The sequence below is a fragment of the Sabethes cyaneus genome, chromosome 2, assembly GCF_943734655.1.
Source record: "Sabethes cyaneus chromosome 2, idSabCyanKW18_F2, whole genome shotgun sequence".
NCBI lineage: Eukaryota > Metazoa > Arthropoda > Insecta > Diptera > Culicidae > Sabethes > Sabethes cyaneus.
This window is the reverse complement of record NC_071354.1, coordinates 130683840-130705776: the sequence shown is the minus strand read 5'-3', so window position 1 is coordinate 130705776 and position 21937 is coordinate 130683840. Positions and strand designations below refer to the sequence as shown.

At 41.9% G+C, this 21937-nt stretch overlaps 1 protein-coding gene across 4 annotated transcripts in view; it reads left to right on the top strand.

Annotated features, from left to right (window-relative positions):
• Nucleotides 1–20836, top strand: part of LOC128737158 (F-actin-uncapping protein LRRC16A) — a 162101-nt gene extending 141265 nt beyond the window's left edge. For all 4 annotated transcript variants that reach the window (XM_053831732.1, XM_053831731.1, XM_053831730.1 and 1 more), the window contains one exon: nt 19732–20836. In XM_053831732.1, the coding sequence (XP_053687707.1) occupies nt 19732–19824 (93 nt within the window). In that variant the 3' untranslated portion in view covers nt 19825–20836. The remainder of the gene's footprint in view (nt 1–19731) is intronic.
• The last annotated feature ends 1101 nt before the right edge of the window (nt 20837–21937 follow it).

Below are 21937 nucleotides of genomic sequence, written 5' to 3'. Positions count from 1 at the left end.
GATTTTAACTGCTCAAACGTGAATATCAGTTTGTTATAATATCACAGGGCGCTGATATTCTATATTCTCGTGCATGAAGTTGATGCTTGCTGTATTTAGTTATTATGCACGTTTGATCAAAGCAAGCAGATTTTCAATGTAAGGTAGACTGATAATCCAGAAGTTTAAACGTTATGCTGATGAATATTAACAGCACTGACCACAAGCATAATCCACATGGCTGGTAAAGTTCAGCCTGTTGTCTGCCATAACACCCAGGTACTTCACACTTTGTTTGGAGACAATCACTTGTCATCCAATGATTATTTTGGCCTCTAAGGCCGACTTACGGTTACTGATCATCACCGCTTCCGTCTTGTGGTGGGTCAATCGTAGATTGACGCCCGCCATCCAACCCTCTATTATGCTGATGGCGTCTGATGCCACCATTTCCACCTTCTCTAGAAACTCGCCTACCACTGTAAGGACGATATCATCGGCGAAGCCAGTGATCTCGACCCCAGTGGGTAGTTCGAGCCTCAGCACCCCATCGTACATGGCATTCCAGAGCGTGGGGCCAAGAATCGAGTCCTGCGGAATACCCGCCGTCACTTTGTACTTCTTCGCCCCATCCGCCGTGTCGTACACTAGCGTCCGGTTCTCGAAATAACGCTTTAGCAACCTGCATAGATGATCCGGTACCCTCATCCTATGCAGCGCTAACGCGATTCCACCCCAGTTAGCGCTGTTAAAGGCATTTTTGACATCGATTGTGACTATGGCATAATATCTGTCGCCTCGCCTTTTCCGTTTCATAGGCTTCTCGGCCCTCTCCACCACGGACTTTATGGCGTCTACAGTGGACTTCCCCTTACGGAAGCCAAACTGCGAGCTTGCCAGTCCGACATCACTTTTCACCACAGGCGTCAGCCTGTTTAGGATTACCCGCTCTATTGACCAAACTCGTGACTTTAGTCATGACCTTGAAATGCGGTCAGGCATATATTAATATTTTTTTGAAACGATGATTCTACAATTGATGAAGGGACGGTAAGGGAAAGTAATGAAGAAGGATTTTTTTTCGGGAATGAAGGGGAAGGATGGAAAGGAAGGGGAGGGGGTAATTGGTAGCTATGCTTAACAAGTTGTCGTTGTGACTCCTATCTTTTGTCCAATGCTGAAAGGGGCATGGGTCGAACCAAGCTGTAATCAGAGATTATAACCGGATTTGAACCCACAACACCTGCCAGGGCGTGTCGCTCACTGGTACCCGTGTACCTTTGAACCACAGAGGCGCTGGACAAAAGAAGTCTGCACAACCCCCCTTATTAACCATAGCGACATGGGTTGGTCTATTTTTAGACACAAATTGTGCCTCTTCCTCCACCTACTGTAGAAACCACCGACCGAGAAGTTTTTAATCTATCGTGTTTTTACTTTCAGGACGATATAATCTCCGGTTATAATCTCTGATTACAGCTTGGTTCGACCCATGCTCCTTCCAGCATTGGACAAAAGATAGGAGTCACAACGACAACTTGTTAAGCATAGCTACCAATTACCCCCCCCCCCCCCCACCTCTTCCTTTCCACCCTTCCCCTTCATTCCCGGAAAAAATCCTTCTTCATTACTTTCCCTTACCGTCCCTTCATCAATTGTAGAATCATCGTTTCAAAAAAATATTACCCGCTCTAGCAATTTGCCTAACCTGCCTGTATTGGCAGCAGTACCAATCTTTGGACTTTCCATTTGTCTGGAAATTCGCATACCTCTAGGAAGCGTCTCTCTAAACATATAGGGATATGTTTGGATCGCCACTTTAAGTGCCTCGTTCGGAATCCCGTCAGGACCGGGCGCTTTCCTCGTTTTTAAACCCCTGGCAATTACGATGAGTTCCTCATTCGTGATCGGAATGAGAACATCATTCGATTGACCGTACGGGGTCGGAGACCACCAAACTGGATCGCGTTGCGGAAAGAGCCCTTCCACAATGACTTTCAGCTTTTGGAGGCAGGTTTCCTGCGGCGCGGATGTAACCTTCATCTTTTTCATCACCACCTGGTATGCAGCCCCAGGGGTTTGAATCCGCATCGTGGCATAGCTCCTGAAAACAGGATTTCTTGCTACGCCTAACCTCCTTCTTGAACACCAACCTGGCTGCTCTAAGTTCGACCAACTGAGCTTCAGCATCTGCGTCGGTCCGGGCCCTCTGCGCTAGCCTTCACGCTCTGTGGCACCTGGAGCGGAGCTGGGCAATGGTATCACTCCACCAGTATACCGAGCGACGACCGTTCGTTGGCTGTCCCATCCTGGGCATAGTGGTATCACATACCCGTACTAGGACATTGGTCAGCTCACGGGTACTCAGGTTCGAGCGATTGCTCTCTGCGCTGAGTGCTTCAACGAACAGGTCTTTGTCGAAGGACTTCACTTTCCACCTCCTCCCTGTCAACTAGTGATGTCCGAAATATTCAATTATTCGATTACCGATTAATCGGCGAGCGTTGTCTGCACTAATCGATTAATTCAACTATTCGTGCTAGTGGTATTCGATTAGAAATATTCGAATATTTTTTTAATTAATTCGATTAATCGAACGATTATGAACGATTAGCGGCCATTATTCGGGGATTATTCGCATTCATATTATTTCCTTTGAACTATTCGATTAATTCAACTACTCGTGCTGGCAGTATTCGATTAAAAATTATTCGAATATTTTTATAATTATTCGATTAGTTGAATTAATGGAACGATTAACGGACATCACTACTGTCAACTTCAACCCGGGTGGCCGTAGCATTCGTCGTTCAGTCGTGTACCGTATAGCTTGGTGATCGATATGCGTGTACTCATCTGACACCTTCCAGCCCATGTTGGCGAGCAACGTTGGGCTGCAGAAGGTGATATCGATGATCGATTGTTGTACCCCCCTACAAAAGTTACTGACGGATCCCACGTTAGCTAGACTTACAGGGACTTAGCCAGCTTGGACAGAGCTTCCAATAAGCTTTGTCCCCTAGGGGTAGTGCACCTGCTACCCCATTCGACAGCCCAAGCATTGAAGTCTCTTCCAATGACAACTGGCTTGCGGCCCGTGAGCTCGTCGATGAGCACGTCTAGCATCCGGTCAAACTGTTCTGGCGACCACCTGGGTGGAGCGTAGCAGCTACAGATGCAGACGCCATCGACCACAGCAATCACGAACCCTTCTTGGTTGGACGACACCACCTCCTGGATCGGGTATCTACCCATCACAGCAATCGCTGCCATCCGACCCTTGTCGATTACCCAGATTACCCAGCCCCGGGGGACCCGGCAGGGATCCGCGATAATGGCAATATCGCACCCCGTTTCGGCTGCCGTTTGCCAAAGCAACTGCTGTGCCGTTTCACAGTGGTTCAGGTTAATCTGTATAACCTGCACCATTATCGTTGCATAGGAGGGCTCCTATAAACCGCACACAGTGGGCCACCTGTGGCATGCTTATTTCCCACTTCGGCTGTGCAGAGCAAGCACCTGGGGGGATTACTACATCCCCTGGCGAAGTGGCCATCTTCGCCGCACCGCCTGCACAGCTTAGACCGATCGGGGCCTTACACTTGCCTGCCCGATGGCCAAAGCCCATACACCTGAAACAGCGTTCGATACGGCGTTTCGACGCAAATGTACAGACTGTCCAACCCACCCTAATGTCGTCAGACGCCAACATTTTGTTAGCGATTGCCTCTGGCACGTTTAAGGTTGCGGTTTGCATATCTACATATGCCTTCCGCAACCGGATGTCTGCGGGTGCCACATCAACCTTAAGCTGATCCCGCAGAGCATCCTTCAGGTCAACTGCCGTCGTAACCTCGTCGAGGTTTTCACACTCGACGAGAACAAGCTGAGACAGCGCCTTGACCTGGCCCGCTTCGCCCAGGACTGCTAAACCAGTTGCCTGTAATTCGAGCTCTGGACCGTTGGGTCCTTTTTGAGCTCGAAGAGCATATCCCCGGCCTGGGTTCGGCGGGTCTTCACTACGTTGGCCCCAAGCTCCTGCAACTTGGGGTCCACCCGAACCTTACGCAGTAGGTCAGCGTACGACAGATTACCTGGCAGCTTCACTACTAAGGCGTCGCCCTTATGGACACGCCTTGGCTTTGGTTTTGCAGCCGCAGCCTCGCTCGGTTTCGGCCTAGGCGGTTTAGGTGCCTAACCACCCGCCAGTCATCATCCCCGGTCCCGGCAGCACCGTACGGGACCGCCTTCGCGTGGCGCGATCCGAGATCCGCTGCCTCTTGGCCACCAGCGTTGGTCCATGGTCGGGCATGGCCGCCTTGCGCTTGACAAGCGGCGTACGCGCCTGACTAGGCATGGCCACAGCCTTAGCGGTTATTACCCGAGTTTCGGCGATTTCGCATCGCTGCAGAAGCTCCTACCTCTCCACCTCGGCAGCTATGCCGGTAGAGCGGAGGCTCACTGCCAGCTTTTTAATGTCGAGGTGGACATTTGACCTTGAGTTGATGAAAGCTTGCTACTGGCTGGAGGAAGCCCAACTCCCGCCTCAAGAGGATGCACCATGTCCTCCGTTGACATTTTCCTGCCGCTGTCGCCCGCCCTCTTGGCTGAGCTAGCAGCGGTAGCCACCGGCGTTCTAACTGGGTTATTAGACTTTGGTGGAGTCAACTTCCTTTTAGGTATCGCCCCCGTTTTCGGGGGGCTTCCCTGTGTGGTACTTTTAGGGATGTGGTATTTTTAGGGATATATATAAATTATGCTATAAAGTTTCACGTTAGCATAAAAAAAATTTATTCACTATACTTTTAACACTTGATCGTTCCTAACTACACACAAGACTGAATTGAAAATTAATTCTATAAGGCTTATATCTACTGAATCTGCTGATGCGTCGTTTCCTCGGGTGGTTCGATTCTGATTCAACCTTTGTCCGCGTGGTTCGATCGGGTCTTGCAGTCGTCATCGGTTGTTGATCGATGGTTGCGTTGATGGTTTGGTTCCTCGGTTTGTTGCTATGGGTCCCGGCTGGGTTTTTGCTGACGTCTTGACTTCGGGTGCGCTTTGGTCGGGTAGTTGTGGTGTAACGCCTCCCCTCTTAGATTGTCGTCCGTCCTCGGGCGATTTACCGAAAAGGATGAGACTTGGTAATGGTGTCGGTTTAATTTGCTTGATAGGGTCTTTAGGTTCCGTGGTGGTTCCAGCATGGTTATGGATTTCTAGAAAGGATTCTTCCTTTGATTTGATTTTTCTGTTGATAATATAAATAGTAAGAGAGCAGATAATGATTAGTATGAGGAGGATTCCTCCTCCAATGGTTGTTCTTCTTTTAGAACGATGCAATCCTCCTTTACGTCCTGGAGGCTGTTCAAATTTTCCAATTTGAGGTGAGAGAACTCGTTTTGTTCTTCCGTGTAGTTTAGTTGTATCATCTTGCTTCCAAACACTGGAAGGAGGTATTCTTCGTTATTTTCCAGAGAGACTTGGCTATTGTATGTAATGTTCATCACTTTTATTGTGCAATTGTTTGCTTCTATGATTGTCGGAGTGTTGATCAATCTAGAGCTGTTGCATGAATCGGAAATCAGTACTTTTTCGTTTGTGTCAATAAGTATGATTCCTTTCTTGATTTCTTCTACACGGGTAGTTTGTCTTACGGGTTTTATGTCGCATTTTGGTGTGCGGTGATTTAAGAGGTTATAGATGCATTCGTCCTCGAGAAGAGTTGTCTTTCCACATATGTCGCAATGTTCAGTCTGTTTGTAAATGGAGTCTCCATGCTTTGCCACCAGCTTTATGTTTGTGTGGATTCGTGTGTTATTTATGTTGAGCGGTTGAATGTTGATCAGATCGAACTCGTTGTCGTCCAGAATGGGTATTTTCACCAGTATTAGAATTTCGCCTCGGCCTACAATTACGCTTCCTGAGCTATACTGAAATATTTGGTCTAAGTAATCTAATTTTAGTTGCTGTTGTTCATATTCGTTTTTTCGCCTATTTAGTTCGATTTTTACCGCTGACTGTAATTTTTTTGCTGTTTCCGATATCTCTTCCATATTTGTTGTTCCTGAGTTATTGAATATTAAGTTTCGCGGTTGGTTTTTGATGGCTGAATGGAAGCTATTGTTGTAGATGTCTATTACGATGTTTATTTGTTCGTTTATCGTCAGATTGTTAAACTTCGCCTTATTCGTGCGGAAAATTTCTATTAGTGTCGAGTGGAACCGTTCCACTATACCGTTCGAGTTCGATCCACTCGCGAAGTGTATTTCGATTCCGAGATCGTTAAGGAATCCTACGAAGTCTATAGACCTAAAAGATGGCTCTTGGTCACATACTATAGTCTTTGGTATTCCGAACTGTCGAATGTGCTCGGTAATCGCGGTTTTTATGTCAATGATAGTTCTAGTGGTTAATGGGATGATGTTTGCGAATTTGGAAAAGGAGTCGACTATAGTGAGCCATTTTTGCCCTTTTAAAAAGAAAATGTCTATATGAACTCGATCGAAAGGTTTTTCTCCAAATATACTCTTTCTTATTAGTTTCGGTGGTTTTCTGTCATATTTAGCTTTTTTGCAAATATCACATGAATTGATAAAAATTTTGAGTTTTCGGTCGAGTTGTGGGAAAAAATGGGTTTGCATTATTTGGTTCTTATTTTCCTTTATGCCACGATGCCCATAGTGGTGTATGTTTCTTATGGTTTCATCCTGCTCTTCTTCCATTCTTATGTCGTCCAGTAAGGTTTCTGAAATGAAAACTTTGTATATATTATTACCTGAGAAGTGTTTTTTGTAAGTTTCTTGGACCAATTGCGCTAGTGACACGGGGACTTTTAAGCAATTTACACCCTTCGGGTTGAGGGTTCGTTTTAATATTTCTACCACGTTTTCTTCGGTGTATTCTTTTCTGACAATTGTGTGTCTATGGAATTTTGGAAGACTTGCTCGTACGCTGATAACTCTATATTACCAATTTTAAATAAAACTTGCGTTCTGAAAACATTGATTGGCCTTTCGGTATATCTGATAAAATAATCGTCGCTTGTGTCTGCCGAGTTTACCGTCATTATGTCGCTTTCATCATCCGAATCTTCTGCTGCTCGCTCAGACGGTTCAACGTTTAAAGATAGCGATGATTGCGAATGCATGTTTAAATGGTTTTTCAAATTTACGCGTGACAATGCGTCGGCGACTACGTTTTGTTTGCCTGGTTTATAGATAAGTTCATAATCAAACTCTTCTAAAGCCAATTTTCCTCTAATAATTCTATGGTTTGCGTTACTAAGTGAGAAAGTTAGTGGTTGGTGGTCTGTGAACATTTTAAACTTCCTTCCATAAAGATAAGGTCTGAAGTGTTTCACTGCCCATACAATTGCCAGGAATTCTTTCTCTGTCGTTGAGTAGCGCTCTTCTGTTTGGTTTAATGTCCTTGAAGCATATGCGATAGGTCTGTCACGCCCTATCGGACCTTGTGACAACACAGCGCCTATGGCATAGTCGCTTGCGTCTGTTGTCAGTAAAAATTCTTTATTGAAATCTGGGTAAACTAATACCGGGTCAAGCATTAAAAGTTCTTTACATTTTTCAAAACACCTTTTTATTTCGGGTGTAATTTCAAATTCAGTTTCTTTCCTGAGGAGTGCTGTTAGTGGTTTAACGATTTTTGCGAAATCCTTGATAAATCGCCTGTAGTAACCGAGCATTCCTAAAAATTGCCTTATTTCTTTTTCACTTGAAGGTAGTGGCCATTGTTTAATAGCTTCTATTTTGTCGCTATTTGGTCGTACTCCGTCTTCAGAGACTGTATGACCTAAAAACTGAGTTTCTTTTCTAAAAAACTCGCATTTGTCAAGTTGAATTTTTAATCTCGCGTCCTTTAATTTTTCAAGCACTTGAGATAGATTTTTTGCGTGTTCTTGAAGGGAGCTGGAGAAGACAATTATATCGTCCATGTAGACGAAGCAGCATACTCCGATTAAGTCTCTTAGAATGCAGTCCATGACTCTTTGAAACGTCGCTGGGGCGTTCTTTAATCCGAATGGCATACGAGTGAATTCGTATTTGCCACCGTTTACCGAAAAAGCGGTTTTTTCTGTATCTTCCTTTGCCAACTGAATTTGGTGGAAGCCAGAAACCAAATCGATCGTTGAGAAGTATTTTGCTTTACCTAATTTATCCAGAATATCCGTGATTTCTGGTATGGGATATTTATCATTGATTGTTTTTTCATTAAGTTTTCTATAATCAATGACTAAACGAAATTTCTTTTTGCCAGACGCATCAGGTTTCTTTGGGACTACCCATACAGGAGAGGTGTATGGTGATATAGATTCCTTGATTATTCCGTCCGCAAGCATTTTCTTTATTTGGTCTTGTACCTCACTTTCGTATACGTAAGGATATTTGTACGATTTGGAGTGTACTGGCACATTGTCGACCGTTCTGACGTTGTGCTTTATTTTGTGGGTGAACGACAGTTTATCTGTCTCCACGTAAAGAACGTCTCTATAGTTGTTGATCACTTTCTTGAGGGCATGCTTCTCTTCATCATTCATGTGATCGTCTCTAAATGTGTATTTCGCAGGGTCGACCGTTTTTGGTAAATCCATCAGGTCGAACGGGTCATTTTCAATTTCTTTATCTAAGTCATTAGAAAGTTTGAGTTCGTTTGCGTTAATTTCGATCGATGTTTCTGAGTGATTTTGCACTGCTATAAAAGCTACGTTGTTTGTGCTTCTGTAGAGGCCTGGTAATATTGAAAAATTGTCGAAAGGTTTTTCTTCTTTTACGAGAAAATCTCCATCATTTTTGATTTTTACAAATTGAAATTTTTGTTCTGTTAAGTTTATTTTATGTTTTTCGGGGAATCTCTTTTTCATATGGAAGGTCTTTCTACCGATTTTCAAAATGTTTTTGCTAACATCGATTTTCGCATTAAGATCTCGTAGTGACTCGTATCCAATGAGTCCATCAAAAAATTTATGAAATTCGAAAATGAAAAATTTTAATTTTTTGTTAATTTGAAATGGGTCAAATGATGCCGATTTATCTATGATGTGTGTGCCTTTTATATTGGTCACTTTTGATGTTGGCTCTATCTTACAGTTTTCAATATTTACGTGTGCTGGCGATATGTAATTTTTGTTCGCTCCTGTGTCGATCAAAAATTTCATTTCACCTTTTGAAGTTTGGATAGTTATGTACGGAACGAAATTGTTGTCATTTTTTATTTTTTTCTTTGTGGTGCTTCTTCCACGTGAAAATTTAATTCCTCGTCGACAAAGTAATCGTCGTCGTCCGAGTTAAGCACGTTTTCGTCTTGTTGCTGTGAGGTGTCAAATTCGTCCTCGCAGTTTTTGTGTTCGGTTTCATGGTTGTTAACCTCTGTATGAGACCTTGCCGTTCTCATCGAAACGTCGTCGTCCGGTGGGGCGGCTCTTGTTTTAAATTTTCCGGACCCATAAGATTTTGTATGTGGGTTATTGAAATTTGAGGTGGACGGTTTTGCGATGAATTGGTTACTATTGTTATTAAAATTTGTAGGCGGTTTTGAAATATTAACGAGAGGTACATTTGGATTATTAAAGTTAGAATTTGTTTGTCTAACGTTTTTGTTGATATGGTCGGATGGCGGTCTTTTATTAAATTTTTGTCTGTATGCAGCATTCGCGTATTGGGTTGTGATGGCATAAGCCTCCTCCAGGCTTTTTGGCCTGTAGCTTCTGACATGCATTGGTAAATCATCCGTCAGTCCGTCTATAAATCTGGTGAGCGTTATTAAGCTCACTAGGCTATTTATTGCTTTTGTTGAGTTAACGTAGTCCTCCATCATTGCTGCTGTTGATTTGATAGCAGTATCGATGGTCTTGATTTTGTTATAATATTCAGTTAACGTCTTTTTTCCTTGGGTAATGTAGAACAAGGATTGAATATGCGACGTTAGATCGCGTCTGTCTCCGTAGGAGTTTAAAATTACTTCCTTGATTTCTGCCCAACCGTTCGGGTTACCGGCAGCAATCAAAATTTCTTTTGCTTCTCCCGTAATTTTATTTTTCACTGCCCTGACCAGTTGACTATACACCGGTTCGTCTTAATAGCTTTTAAAAAGATCAAGAGTATTTTCGGCGTCCTCTAGCCAAGCGTGGGTCTCTTTTTTATTACCCGCAAATGTTGCTAAGTTTTTAATGGGGTCTGGGGTCCTAAATTGTAAGAAGGGATCCTCAGCTTTTGCTTTCAAGTGTCTAATTTGACCGATTAGTTCGTTTTGGTTGTTGGTTAGACTCTTAATGTGCTGGAGCAAACTTTCAACTGTAATTTGTGGAATCGGAACTGGTTGAACATCGTCCAGTTCCGTATCCGAAAGGTCTGATTTAAATTCAGCCATGCTTGAGTACGAGTACGATATTCACTTACACTGCGCTTTCGCGATTAGTGGTTAGTTAGTTTTATTTTTTCTTTTGTGATATTTCAGGTGTCTGCTTACCGCTGGTGGGGGCTCGCACCTCTGAATTAGTATGGTTTTTGATTAAAAGTCGTGGATTACTTACAGGTAGATTGTTATTTTCATCTCCTGGAGCCTGGGTAGATAGTGTCGGATTCCAAGTGGCGGGATTAATCCTCCTTTGTAGACTTGGTGACTGTGATACTAGATGTTCGCTCTGTTAACACTGTTCACTTCGTTTAACCACTTGGCCTTAAGACTGCGCCAATTATGCTATAAAGTTTCACGTTAGCATAAAAAAAATTTATTCACTATACTTTTAACACTTGATCGTTCCTAACTACACACAAGACTGAATTGAAAATTAATTCTATAAGGCTTATATCTACTGAATCTGCTGATGCGTCGTTTCCTCGGGTGGTTCGATTCTGATTCAACCTTTGTCCGCGTGGTTCGATCGGGTCTTGCAGTCGTCATCGGTTGTTGATCGATGGTTGCGTTGATGGTTTGGTTCCTCGGTTTGTTGCTATGGGTCCCGGCTGGGTTTTTGCTGACGTCTTGACTTCGGGTGCGCTTTGGTCGGGTAGTTGTGGTGTAACGTATATATATATAGAATGAATTTTTGATACTCGTCGCTTCTGCGACCAAATTAGGAATGTTTATTCAAAACCAAATCCCTAATGGAGAAGGCTTTACTTTTCAATTATTACATCATAAGTGGGGGAAGCCTGAATGTTCTAAAATCCATTATCCAATCATATCGCTTTAGTACGATCGGCGAACAGCCAATCAAAACAAACAAAGAAATATTGACCCCAACACCAATGCGCCGAACGCATCGACTTGGGTGACATAAGAATTTAATGACGTCGCTACTTGCTCGTGGCGTTGTCACTTGCTCGCAGCGCATTCATGCTCGCATATGGAAATGCTGTCGACGCACATTGATTGTATCGAACGGGCGCCGATCATGCATCGAACAATCGTTCACATTGAAAATACTTATTGCTGTTAATGCAATTTCGGGTATGGGAAAGTTTATGAGTTTGAAGTGTGGGAAAGGTATTTGGACCCGCATTCGGGTCCTCGGTAGAAATTAAAAATTTATCCATGCTTATGGATCCCAACTCTAAGCCGCTATCTCCATTCGTAATTGTGTAGTCGCCTTAACGATCCCATGGTGATCTATGCAAGCAGGGAGGCCATGGCTAGGGACACTCCCCCCTACCCTTCATGGGGGCAGGGATATCAGCATCCGATTAGCGTTAGTCACGAATGTATCATCTGAGCCTACACCACCGCACTTTGACGTGAGTGACGAGCTTTGAACATACCTAGAGACCAGCCACGGTTTTGACGGGACGGAAGGCAGCTGTACCATTAGCCTACTCGCCGTTTCGGGAAGGTACCACCCTTCCTTACCTAAGGTAGTAGAATAGCACCGCCGTCAGCCCTATAGCGCCGAATCCAAACGTTTTTCCCGCCCGTCCAGTACACCATAATTAGGATCTTCCTGGAACCGATCCTAATGTGCCCATGGCACTCCTGACCCGGCTTTTTTTGCTTAAAGTCCTGAGCTCTAACAGGACACTACGACGTCCGCAGCTGGCTTATAGGAGTTGAACCCCGCTCGCCTCTTTACACCACTGCGCCACGCTACCCGCAAGCACAACGTGCCTTCCTTTCCCTGTTAGCACACAAATGAGGGTGTAACCAAAGACTGGTATTTGGTCGACCCTAGGCCCAGTTGCGTCCCGGCCGGCACCGCGTGGAGGTAGGGATAAGAGTTCCCGCTTTCATCGTATTGGCTATATGAGGTCGCGCAAAGTCGAATGCGGCTTTGTTCGGCACCATAACCTCGCTGGGTTAGGTCCTTAACTGGCCTCTGATTTGAGGTAATATTTGAGTAGTACCAACCGTGAACAGCTTTTCTCCATACAAATCTCCTGGAAGAGATGGAATATACCCTATTCTACTGCAGAAAGGTTTCAAATACTTCAAACACTTTCTGAAAAGGATGTTTGTGTGTAGTATTGCTATTGGGTACATCCCAACTCAATGGCGTGAAATAACCATTAAGTTTATTCCTAAAGGTGGACGCGCGGCATATGAGCAAGCAAAAAGTTTTAGACCAATCAGTCTAACGTCTTTCTTGCTTAAATCACTTGAGCGGATTGTTGACCACCACAGCCGCGAAACAAGCTTAGTATAAGTACCTCTTCATTCAGCACAACATGTTTACCAAAGTGGCAAATCTACAACCGCTTTATTACATGTTGTGGTGAATAAAATTGAGGTTGCTTTTTCACGAAAGGAATCTTGCTTAGGAACTTTTTTGGATATTGAAGGCGCGTTTGATGACGTATCTTTCGCTTCCATTTTGGAGGCTGCTCGTTATCATATTGTGCCTTCAATAATCATAAAATGGATAGAACAAATGCTTAGTAACCGATTGCTTTTTTCGTCGTTACGGCTAGCAAGCATTTGGAAGCAAAGTGTTTGTGGATGTCCACAAGGTGGCGTTCTCTCGCCTCTTTCATAGAACCTTGTGGCGGATGGTCTACTGAGGAAACTCAATGGTCTAGGCTATCCGTCATATGGTTTTGCGGATGACTATCTCATCCTAATAGTTGGAAAGTGCATTAGCACATTATTTGGCTTTATGAAGCAGGCACTACGCGTCGTGGAAACGTGATGCCGAGAAACTGCACTTTCGGTAAATCCGAGCAAAACATCTATCGTCTTATTTTCAAGACGTAGAAATACCAATGGAGCTCGCGCTCTGCGCTTTAACGATACGGTTGTTGATGTTGTGAACGAGATGAAGCACGTGGGGTTGATTCTCAACTCCAAGCTTGACTGGTCCACAAATATTGATTTCCGAATTAAAAAAGCATGCATGGCCTTTGGGCAATGTTGACGAGCAATTGGCAACTCTTGGGGGCTAAAACCCAAATGCATACACTGGTTTTATACGGTCGTTGTCAGACCAATACTGGCGTATGGTTGTCTTGTATGGTGGCAGAGAGGGGAAGTTGTGACTGTCCAAACAAACCTAAACCATCTTCAAAGGATGTGTTTAATGGCAATCTCTGGTGCGTTTACTACAATTCCTACTGCCGCCCTAGAAGCTATTTTCAATATTAAACCTCTACACTTCCACCTGAAGCCAGAGGCACTAATATGTGCTTATCGACTACACGCGATTGGCCTTTGGCAGTCTGTCGACGGTTCCACTGGTCATACTCGATTGTGGTCGCAAATTGTTGCTGAGGACAAGTTTGCCCTTGCTTCTAGCGATGTAACGCTCATGCGTACTTTTCCGTATAGGACTTTCTCAAGTGACTTTCCTCCTAGAGAGGAGTGGATGTCAGGCTACATGGAAAGGAAAATTTCCAACTATGTGGTATGTTATACCGATGGTTTCTTGTACAAAAGTCGTGCGGGTGCTGGTGTTTACTGCCGTGAGCTGAAATTAGAGGAATCCTATTCGTTGGGTAGTTACTGTACCGTTTTTCAAGCTGGAATCTTTGCAATTATGTGCGGAGCTCAGTTTGCATTTCAGAAAGAACTGATAGGTAAGATTGGTTACTTCTGTTCTGATCAGTGCTTAAAATTATCAGTTGATACTCATAACATTGAATATCAACTCGCTCCCTATGTAGCTGATATTTATCAGCATGAAAATCAATTTCATTATCCAGTCACGATATTATTGGAACAGATAATCATTATTCCATCTCTAAAACTGAATATCAAATGTCAGTATCAACGAATTCGAAAAGAAAAATGATACTCAGTTTCAAAAATGTCAGTTACATCTCGAGGTGTTGATATTTTCACTGAGCGTTGTTTTCACCATATACGTTTGATTTCAACGCAAACCGCACAAACAGTTTTCTCAACTTTAAAGTAAATTGTCATCACAAAGCCTACTGCAATCTGTTGCGTCCCAATCCACTAGAATATAAATATTCAGTGCAAGGCGCTGAAACTGATCTTCATATTCACTGCCATGGAACTGCCGTGAGCTGAAATTAGAGGAATCCTATTCGTTGGGTAGTTACTGTACCGTTTTTCAAGCTGGAATCTTTGCAATTATGTGCGGAGCTCAGTTTGCATTTCAGAAAGAACTGATAGGTAAGATTGGTTACTTCTGTTCTGATCAGTGCTTAAAATTATCAGTTGATACTCATAACATTGAATATCAACTCGCTCCCTATGTAGCTGATATTTATCAGCATGAAAATCAATTTCATTATCCAGTCACGATATTATTGGAACAGATAATCATTATTCCATCTCTAAAACTGAATATCAAATGTCAGTATCAACGAATTCGAAAAGAAAAATGATACTCAGTTTCAAAAATGTCAGTTACATCTCGAGGTGTTGATATTTTCACTGAGCGTTGTTTTCACCATATACGTTTGATTTCAACGCAAACCGCACAAACAGTTTTCTCAACTTTAAAGTAAATTGTCATCACAAAGCCTACTGCAATCTGTTGCGTCCCAATCCACTAGAATATAAATATTCAGTGCAAGGCGCTGAAACTGATCTTCATATTCACTGCCATGGAACTGAAAATGATATTCAGCTCTGACTTTATTGTAACGCATTATGAATTTTTCGAAACGAATAACCTGCAAATCGAAACTCAGCGGATTGGTTTATCAATGAAGTTTTATTCCAATGATATTCATATTCCTTCTGGAAAAAAGAGTTTTGATATTGCATTGACTCAAAATCAATCATTCTAAGTTTCGATAAAGTGATTTTTTCCAGCACTGGTTCTGATAGTTAAGCCGCTATAAAAGCGCTTTGTGCGGCTAATTCTAAATCTAAAACAGTCATCGCCTGCCACACTCCATTAAAAGAACTATGCATTCTAAATGCCGTTCGTCTGATTTGAATCCCTGGCCATTCTGATATAACCGAAAATGAATGGACTGATGAACTAGCAAGACCTGGAGCAGAAAAGCCGTTTTTCGGACCGGAACCTGCTTTACCAATTGCGGCATGTTGGATAAAACAAAAGATTCGATCTTGATTTTCATCTGAACATGAACATTATTGGAAAATTTTGAAACATTCGTCAAATGAAAAGTTTCATTGTAAAGGCTTGTGAGAAGGTTGCGAAATTTCTTTTGCAACACTCTAAGGTAAATTGCAGTATTCTGGTCACTACAGACTTATTTATCATATGGCTACGATTCAGCGAGCTGAATCGTTTCATTGTAATTTATGTGAATCCGACTACGGAACACCATATCACGTAATTTGCAACTGTCCTGCAGTAGCACAATTGCATCATAGGATCTTTGGATCCTACGTCTTGAATGAATCGGATTTTAGGAAACTAAAATTACGACACATTTTGATGTTTCTTACCGAAAGTGGTATTGAGCTATAAGCTCTTATTTATCTCATGAGTATGCCCTCCAGGGGGTGTACTATTGATAAGTTAACTACCAAGGATTGCAGTATCCCCTCGGGGGTACAAAAATCTCTCGGTATGTATGTGTTTGTGTTTGTCCAAATTCTTCATCCACCCCTTCCTATTCCTCCTGTTTTCTTTCCCGTCCTCATCAGGTAAATGATGAGACAGGCAAGGCATAAATCATCCACATGATTGTGAGGAACGTGATGTTCGAGCCAAAAATGCTGATACCTGATCCCCTATATATCATTATAATCGTTGGGAGTATCTATGCTAATAAAAGTTAAGTGATGCTCCGGACCCTCTGGAATGAACTTATGGCATTAACTACAAGTCAAGCTGCAATAGGCCAAGGTAATAGCGCCAAACTAACCAACTGCCAAAATTATTGTAGTACATAATACTCGTAAAAATAAATTGACACAACTTGAGAAATAATCAAATGAATAAATAAAAGAGAAAGCAGATACTTAAATTGTCAATGCGACTCCAAATGCAGCCATACTCGGAGCTGAAATTACTTATTTAGAATAAAATCTTGATTCGTCCTCAAATCTATTCTTCACTCATTTCATGTTTCCTGATCGTGCCAGATGATTAGTTTGTACAATGTTAATCCTTTTAATACTTCCATTCCGCTGATTATTTTGACCGTGGTTTTGAAGTTCTTCCCACACTACACGTATCAGCATTCGATTGGTTATCCGGTACCGTTAGTATATCAAGCATCAGAAAAAGTAGCTTTTTGCACTCGTTTCGTTTGCATGTGTCGCCGAATCCACTATCAAAACCGGCCAGCAGGACGCGATTTCGACGGTGCAACAAATGGGGAAGAGGTGCCATCCCCAATGATAGGCGAAGTTAAGGAGGCCATCATGCAGCTAAAGAACAACAAGTCAGCTTGGAAAGGTGGCATCGGAGCGGACCTTATTAAAATGGGACCAGAAAAGCTGGCCGTTTGAATTTGGGATACGGAACAGCTACCGAAGGAGTGGATCTATAAAAAGAGCGACAAGTTGCACTGTGAGAACTATCGGGCGATCGCTGTTCTCAATGCCGCCTATAAAGTGCTGTCCCAAATCATTTTCCGCCGACTATCACCAGTTGCGAACAGATTTGTGGAAATTTACCAAGCCGGCATCGTCGAAGGTCAGTCTACGACGGATCAAATAATTACACTGCGGCAGATACTCCAAAAGGACCATGAATACAGAGTTCCCACGCACCATTTGTTTGTTGATTTCAAAGCCGCATATGATACCATCGACCGGAAAGAGCTATGGAAAATCATGGACGAGAACAGCTTCCCCAAGAAGCTCATCAAACTGATTCAATCTACGATGGATGGTTCACAGGGCTGTGTTCGGATTTCGGGTGGATTGTCAAGTTCATTTGATTCATACAGAGGGATTGGTCAAGGTGATGGCCTCTCATGCGTGCTGTTCAACATAACGCTACAAGGTGTTATGAACCGAGCGGATATTAACACGCGGGGTCAATCTTCAACAAATCTAGTCAATTTGTCTGTTTTACAATGACTTGGATATTATCGGCAGAACATCTGTGGCGGTGGTAAAACAGTACACTAAACTAAAGCACGAAGTAGAAAAGATTGTTTTAACCCAAATATGCATGTAAATATGCAAAAATGCATGTAAATATGTAAATATGCATGTAAATATGTCTAAAACAAAGCACATGCTGGTCAGCGGAACCGAAACCGGCCGTCGCCACTTGGGCAGTAGTATATTGATCGACGGCGATGAGTTTGAGGTAGTAGACGAATTTGTCTACCTTGGCTCTCTGTTGACGGCGGACAATGATACCAGCCGCGAGATTCGGAGGCGTATTAGCAGCGGAAATCGTGCCTACTATGGACTTCACAAGCAATTGCGGTCGAGTAATTGCCCCGTACAAAGTGCACACTGTACAAGACGCTTATTAGACCGGTTTTTCTCTACGGGCATGAAACGGACAATGCTCAAGTAGGACCTGCGAGCGCTGGGAGTTTTCGAACGACGAGTGCTTAGAACGATCTTCGGTTGGGGCGAACCAACCACCGGTTGAAATAAAAATAAATGGGGGCCCTGTGGCCGCAAGTTTGCCGGGCAAGCGAGTGGTCGTTGGTTCGATTACATCCTTCCTACTAAATTCTGCATTTACTAATAATGAAGCCTCTTGCCAGGGCAAGTTATAAGAATGGTACTTGCTTGGGGTGCGAATAAAACGTCTTATTCAAGGGCAAATTATAATTTGTTCCACCACCTGGTTCTAGGAATGAAATTGGTAATGCAAAAAGTAGTAAGAAAGACAAACACACACACACACGTACACGCACGCACGCGCACACACATACACAAACACACACACACAGACACACACACACAGACACACACACACACACAGACACACACACACAGACACACACACAGACACACACACACAGGCACACACACACAGACACACACACACACAGACACACACACACACACAGACACACACACACACACAGACACACACACACACAGACACACACGCACACAGACACACACACACACACACACAGACACACACACACACACACACAGACACACACACACACACACACACACACACACACACACACACATACACACACACACACACACACACACACACACACACACACACACATTGTACTGAACTCTGCATTACCGACCATGATTGAACCTCTTGCCGGGGCTGGTTATAAGAATGATACTTGCTCGAGGTACGAAGGAAGCCTCTTGTCCAAGGACGAATTATAACTAGTCCTCGCACTTCCTGGCTCAAGAGCTAGACTGGTTGAATAGTAGTAAGAAGCGTAGAAAGAAACAAGGGGTGCAAACACCTTAAGCACGGATAATAAGCAGTTCGCTCACTCTATAGCGATACTGCATAAATAAGGAAGTGCGGAATAACACCTGGATAAGATCACAATAGATCAAAATTCTGGTCGTTGTGATAATATCCATATAAAAAAATGGAAGCGGAGGATGAACCATGAACTCGCAAAGCTCCATGGTGAACCCGGTATCCAAAAGATGACTCAAGCTGGACGGATACGATGGGCAGGGCATGTTGCAAGAACGCTGGACAACTACCCTGCAAACATGGCGTTTGCCTCAAATCCGGTAGGAACAATACGACCAGGAGCGCAGCGAGCTTGATGGTTAGACCAGGAGGAGCGAGATCTGGCGGAGAGTAATTTGGTGTCCAAGGAATTGGACAGCGGTAGTCCACAACCGAGTTAATTGTAGAAACTTTTTTCAACAGGCTTTGTTTTAGGACGACAAGCCACTTAAGTAGACGAAGCTAAATTTGCTTTATCAACAGTTTAATTATGGTTTTATAACTAGTAATAAGTATATTTTCATATCATTTTGATATTGCGTAATACCATAATGAAGCCAAAGGTAATGATGAATACGGCAATATAACCTTTATAAAATTCAAATAAAATAAAGTGGTTTTAAAATTGTTATTTGGGGCACTTGTAGTAAATTTATAAGAGATATGGTACAACTAACTAATTTTAGTGGTAATATCAACCACAATAAATTTACTTCAGTAACAATTTCATTATGGCTTATAGCTAATTGAAAGTGCATTTTGTCTCTTATCATCTTGGTATTGTGTAATACCATAATAAGACCAGAGGGAATGATTTTTATCGCTATAAAACCTTTACAAAATTCAAATAAAGCTAAGCGGCTTCGGAATTGTTACTTGAGTTATAACAATTTCCTCTGATCATTGTTTGACGCGATTGCATGATATGATATGGCTAAACTATTTTATCATTTTTGAATACTAGTACTAACATTGTTTTTCTCTTTTTTTATTTTCAGGAGACATTAGTTGAAGGCCTCCAAAAGTCGAGAAACAAAGCGTTCATTAACCGAGAATCGAATTTCTATAAAGATGACTCAGTAGATGTGTAACGTAGTGTACACTGCTACTGGTAAAATATGGATTTCACAATCAGCAAAACTTAGTTTGAATGTTTTATGTTTTTCGCTGATAGCAATGAAGTTCTATTAAGATTTAACTAGTTTTACGTTTGATTAAACGAGTTACACGACCTGATTGATGCACATGTCTAAGGTTGCAATTGTCGTACAGAACTAAGACAAAATAGGCTGAACAAAGGGTGTTGCAGTAGTGTTTTTATACTGTTAGACCTTCAATTACAAAACCGTGACAAGTCTGAATTTTTTTTATAATATAGTTTCTATTAACATGCATGTAAATTCAAATGGCTACAAGTATTGCTAAAGTCTGCATTAATTAATAAAAATGATCTGTATTTTGTTCCAACCCTTTGGTACTGGCAGACGTTAGAACAACGTATTGTTGAGATGTAATAATACCAAAAATCAAAAAATTGCTGCTGTCACGATATTGACTACACCACATTGTTTTTATAGTTTCGTCCTATTTGCAAAACAGTGCCAAATGCGTGATTAGTTATATATTTTTTCAAATATTTCTATATCTCTGCGTAATATAAAAGTACAGTACATGTTTAATCGAGCAAAACTGTAAGGTATTTTAGAATTATAATACAGCATGTTTTAAAACAAGAAAAAATACTGCGTATAATGCATTTTATTACTTTTATATGCTGTAGAATTACCTTAGTCATACACTTATTCGAAAAGATCAGTGAGGGTAGCAGAAAAAATATTACCTGTAACATACAAAATTTCCGTTAAAATATAATACATTTGGATGGCACATAAAATGACACACAAATTATGTAAACCGGTCATGTTCATTTAGATGTTAAACACAGGTGCTGAACGTATATTTTAATCTATTTTATTTGTTTTAATTTTACCATCATGAAATACATTCCAAAATAGTCAACAAAAACGTTCATAGATATTCACTGTACACAATTTTTTTTGAAGCTCTAGATATTTTATCTAGAACTGAAATAAGGATTTATTATTGCCAATAAAGTTTGTAAATGAATTTTAGTAGTTGTAAAATATTATTTATTCTCTGTCGTCGGAAAGCTCTCATCCAAGACACGTTTTTCAATGCCAAACGAATAAACCATTTCTGTTTTTGTTTACTTTTGAGGCACCATTTGCCTTAATAAGGATGCTATACTATAGAGTAAGGAGGGGTAAAAGTGCGATGCAGGTAAAAGTGCGATTCAATAATTTATCGGTGCAGATTCCGAGTAAAATAACTACATTGGCATGGATTGGTGACTACTATGACAACTTGAATCTAACGTAAACTTTGGTTGCTTACGAAGCATAGTTGCTGAGTTATGTGCAAATATTATTTTGGGGCGGTTTTGATATAATTTTTCGTTATACGGCAAATGCGATATCAACAGGAGGATATTACTTGTTGAAAATTTGTAGCAGAATTTTACATCACTCACATATCTGTTTTGAAAACACGGTGAAAAGAATTTACAAAATATATTTCGCTTTTCCGTAATTTAATCTAACCCCGTCAAGCGTTTAGCGGGGTAAAAGTTCGATTCACGGACGGGGCAAAAGTTCGATTCATGAACGAGGCAAAAATGTATAGCTAATTATATAAAGCTTTAGTCACTTTATTACAGATACTGGAAATGGAAGATCTGCAGAAAACTGTGTGCTCTACAGATGTTGGCCGAAGGAAAACAATGTTTTTCCGCTGATGAAACAAAAAACAAAGGTTTGGAAAAGTTTCGATCTAACGGAGGCTGCAATTCACCAGCGCAAAATAGGAAAGGTGCCAATTGTAAATACAGGCCGGACTCGATTATCCGGGGATTCGATTAACCGGGGATTCGATTATCCGGGTTTTTAGAATCGATTATCCGGGTGAAAAAAAAAAATTTTTTTTATCGCTGATTTATTTTAAACCCAAATCACAGACAAACAGACGTAACTCTTGGAAGAAAAATCAACAAAAATTATCGTACCTCACATTTAGCCTGAACACTAGCACCATCTATGATCGACATTCCCAAATATCAAATAGCAATATGGGTGTCCCTCGAAGTAGCAAGTATTTTTTATGGGGAATTCTCCTTCTTTCGTCAAA